Source organism: Odocoileus virginianus, chromosome 34 (genome assembly GCF_023699985.2).
Source record: "Odocoileus virginianus isolate 20LAN1187 ecotype Illinois chromosome 34, Ovbor_1.2, whole genome shotgun sequence".
Lineage (NCBI taxonomy): Eukaryota > Metazoa > Chordata > Mammalia > Artiodactyla > Cervidae > Odocoileus > Odocoileus virginianus.
Genome location: NC_069707.1, coordinates 12,679,821 through 12,683,520, shown reverse-complemented (window position 1 = coordinate 12,683,520; position 3,700 = coordinate 12,679,821). Strand labels below are relative to the sequence as shown.

Here is a 3,700-nt window from a genome sequence, read left to right as displayed (position 1 = left end):
TATGGAGGCTGCTTGAAAAGAGTGGTCAAGAACAGGGTTATTGATCTCTTTGATCTAATTGATCAGATACCTTAAGGAGGTGAAGGGGTGAGTCATTGGGGCATTTATTAATAGAAGAAATATTTCAAGTGAAATGTCCATGAGGCAAGATGGAGAAAATGAGAGAAACTGGTAGAATATGGGGTCACAGAGGTGGTGGAGGGAGGTGATTGGGACACAGATCCTTTAGGCCTTTGTAGGCCCTTGAAAGAACTTTGATTTTGCTCTAAGTAAGATGAGAAGCCACTTAAAGATTATAAGAAAAGGCAAAACATAATTTAACATTTTAGGAGTTTATTACAACTAACAAAATGCTGGTCAGGCTAGTGAATGTCATGAAAAATGAAAGATTAATTGAGAGCCAAGTAAAAATATGTACTTACAGAAAATAAGAGGATTTGATAAATGCTACATGTGGGATCCTATATACAAAACTATGTGCATAATACCTTAAAGGAAATTTAATGGTTATTCAAGGTAAAGTGATTTACAACCTGCTTACGCTGAATTTAGAAAATAGCCCAGCTAAGCAGAGACTTCACTGTAAGCTATGACCTTGGATGTATTACTGCTAGGCTCATTGAGCATAAAGGTCCTTTATGTACTGTGCATTTCTGAAAAGTTTTCTGGAGTTTTGAATTTTGAAAGTGAAGTAATTTTCCTATTACTATGATTTAAAATATGTAACCACGTGCAAAAATGAGTTGAAATCCACCCCCCAAAAAATTGTCATGAACAACAAGGGAGTTTAACAAAGTAGCAGGTGAAAAAGTTAACATACAAATAGCAATATCATATGTACATATAAAAGATTTGTATATATAGAAGATTTAATGGAAAAAGATCACACTTATAGCACCCAAAATAATAATAACAGTAATATCTAGCCTAAACTTTAAGAAGACTATCCACACCTCTCTGAGGAAATCTATAAAATACCCTTAAATGTTGCAAAAGTAAATGCAAACAAATGAAAAGATATAACCTGCAATTAGATAAGAAAAATCAACATCATAAGTAGATCAGTTTTCCCTGAGGTAATTTTAAAACAATACAATAACACCAATAAAAATCATCATGTTTTTCTTTTCTAGAACTTGACAAGCTAAGCTATAAAGTTCATTAGAAAAGACAAACAAATATAGATACTGGAAAAAAATGGGGGACTGACTAGTTTTATCATTTATTAAAATACACTGTGAATTCCCATAACAGTGTTGCATAAAAAGACAGATAAATGGAACATAATAAAACATTCAGGAAAAAACCCAATTACGTATATATACACATAAAATATAGAAAACAATAAAGGTGACATCTCAAGTCTGAAAAGAAAAATAAACTTTTTAGTAAGTGGAGTTATAATAAAAAATGATTAAAATTATATCCATTACTTATACTATAAATGAGAATAAATTTAAGAGGTAAATTATATAAACAAAACAGGCTATACTAGAAATAAATATGATTAAGTTCCTCCATACTCTTGGAATCAGAAAATTTGACTACCTAGTCAAAGTCCAGAAGCAATATAAGAAAATATGAATAAACTTGAATATGGAAGATAAAAGGTGCTTTTTGCATAGCAAAAGATACCATGAGTAAATAAAAAAGACAAATGACAAACAAGGGAAAATATTTACTAATGTGTTAATATTCTTAATATGTAAAGAGCTCCTAAAACAAACAAGGAAAAAGACTAGTGGTCCCATTTTTTTCGTGAATAGAAAACTGAACAGAGAACCCAAAGAAAATTAAAGGCAAATGTTCCAACTCTAAGGAAAGATGTTTGATCTCACTGAGAAGAAATATAAAAATTCAAACTACATTGGTATACTATTTCTCCTCAACTAGAATGACAAAAATCACAAAAGTTAAAACCATGGTTTGTTGTTAAATCAATGAAGAATCGGGCATCCTTATGTATTTCTATTAGAGCCAAAAAATGTAAAATTCCCAAGGAGAGACGTTTAATAATAACTAGAAAAATTGCATGCATTTGCCTTTGATCCAGAAATAACTCCAGGAATCTATCTAAGACACATTGGCAAAAATGTGAAAACCTCAGGAATATTTATTACACCAATATTTGTGATAGCAGAAGTCTTAAAACTCAATGGACTTAATGGACTCAAATGTTCAGCTTTATATCTAAAACTGTTTATAATTTTTAAAATGTAAGGAAAAGAAAATTTTAAAAATTTATGGAGAAAACATTTTTTAAATGATTGTTTCTAAGTCAAGGAAGAAGAGAAAGGGGTGGTTGTTAGAAAGTAGTTAAACTTCTGTAGAATGCACATGATTTTTTACACTTCACTTTAAGAATTTAAATTGTTAGCCATTACTGCAGGAAAAGGTCCCGCAGAGCCGAGCGTCAAGATGTGTGACTTCACCGAGGATCAGACCGCAGAGTTCAAGGAGGCCTTCCAGCTGTTTGACCGAACGGGGGATGGCAAGATCCTGTACAGTCAGTGTGGGGACGTGATGAGGGCCCTGGGCCAGAATCCCACCAACGCCGAGGTGCTCAAAGTCCTGGGGAACCCCAAGAGTGATGAGATGAACGTGAAGGTACTGGACTTTGAGCACTTCCTGCCCATGCTGCAGACTGTGGCCAAGAACAAGGACCAGGGCACCTACGAGGACTATGTGGAAGGCCTTCGGGTGTTTGACAAGGAAGGGAATGGCACCGTCATGGGCGCTGAGATCCGGCACGTTCTTGTCACACTGGGTGAGAAGATGACAGAGGAAGAAGTAGAGATGCTGGTGGCAGGGCATGAGGACAGCAACGGTTGTATCAACTACGAAGAGCTTGTCCGCATGGTGCTGAATGGCTGAGGATGTCCCCAGTGTGCGTGGACACTGCACCGTCCTTGTGGGAGACTGTATGTAGCCTGGAGGCTTCCTAGGCTCGTCACAGTATTTTCCCCAGATTCTCTCTCTTGGATATGTCTGCCATCAGCATTCACCAAATAAACTTGTTCTCTGCTCTAAAAAAAAAAAAAAAAAAAAAGAATTTAAATTGTTGATAAAACATATTTTAATGTTTTAGAACTGAACTGAAAGAATTTATACAGAAAGTCATTTTTAAGTCTGTAGATTTGAACTCAATTTTTGTAACAGAACATTAAATTGTATTCTGCAGTCAATCATACCTAACAGATAATCAGGCATGTATTAAAGCAAACTACATGTGGACTGTACCATCCCTGTGAGAGGTACTCCATTGTACAGCAGAGAAAGCTGAGGCTGGTGGAGAATCTCTCAGTTGGAAATCAGGTTACCGGATAAAATCTTTAAAATACCTTAGAAATAAAAGCTTCAATAGTTAATAACTGTATGAGAGAATAAAATCATTGCTTGTGTCTGTTCTCTTAATGGCCATGATCTCAAGATTCAAGAATTGAAATTCCTTCATATTTTAAGAAAGATATTTAGGCTTATGAATCACTTAAACTAGATGCTTGGATGAATTGAGAGTCCATTGAGTCGAACTCACAGACACCATCTTCAGTCTCTTAAAAGAATCAGACTTTTTATGATTAATTCTATGATCATAAATATTACATAATAATTTCAATAACTCTTCTTGCTAATCTCCAAGCCACATATAACAAAATCTAAAAAGCCAAAAGGCAAAGGACAAATTCATATACAAGCAGTT

At 34.6% G+C, this 3,700-nt stretch overlaps 1 protein-coding gene across 1 annotated transcript; it reads left to right on the top strand.

Annotated features, from left to right (window-relative positions):
• The first annotated feature begins 2,380 nt into the window (after positions 1–2,380).
• LOC139032980 (myosin light polypeptide 6) lies at positions 2,381–3,058 on the top strand. The gene has a single exon (XM_070461417.1). It carries the CDS (start codon positions 2,419–2,421, stop codon positions 2,872–2,874), a length of 456 nt encoding a protein of 151 aa, XP_070317518.1. The 5' UTR covers positions 2,381–2,418; the 3' UTR covers positions 2,875–3,058.
• Positions 3,059–3,700: the final 642 nt, after the last annotated feature.

Bases quoted from the DNA above. Each gene is read 5' to 3' on its own strand.
- LOC139032980 (XM_070461417.1), top strand. From the start codon at position 2,419: ATGTGTGACTTCACCGAGGATCAGACCGCAGAGTTCAAGGAGGCCTTC.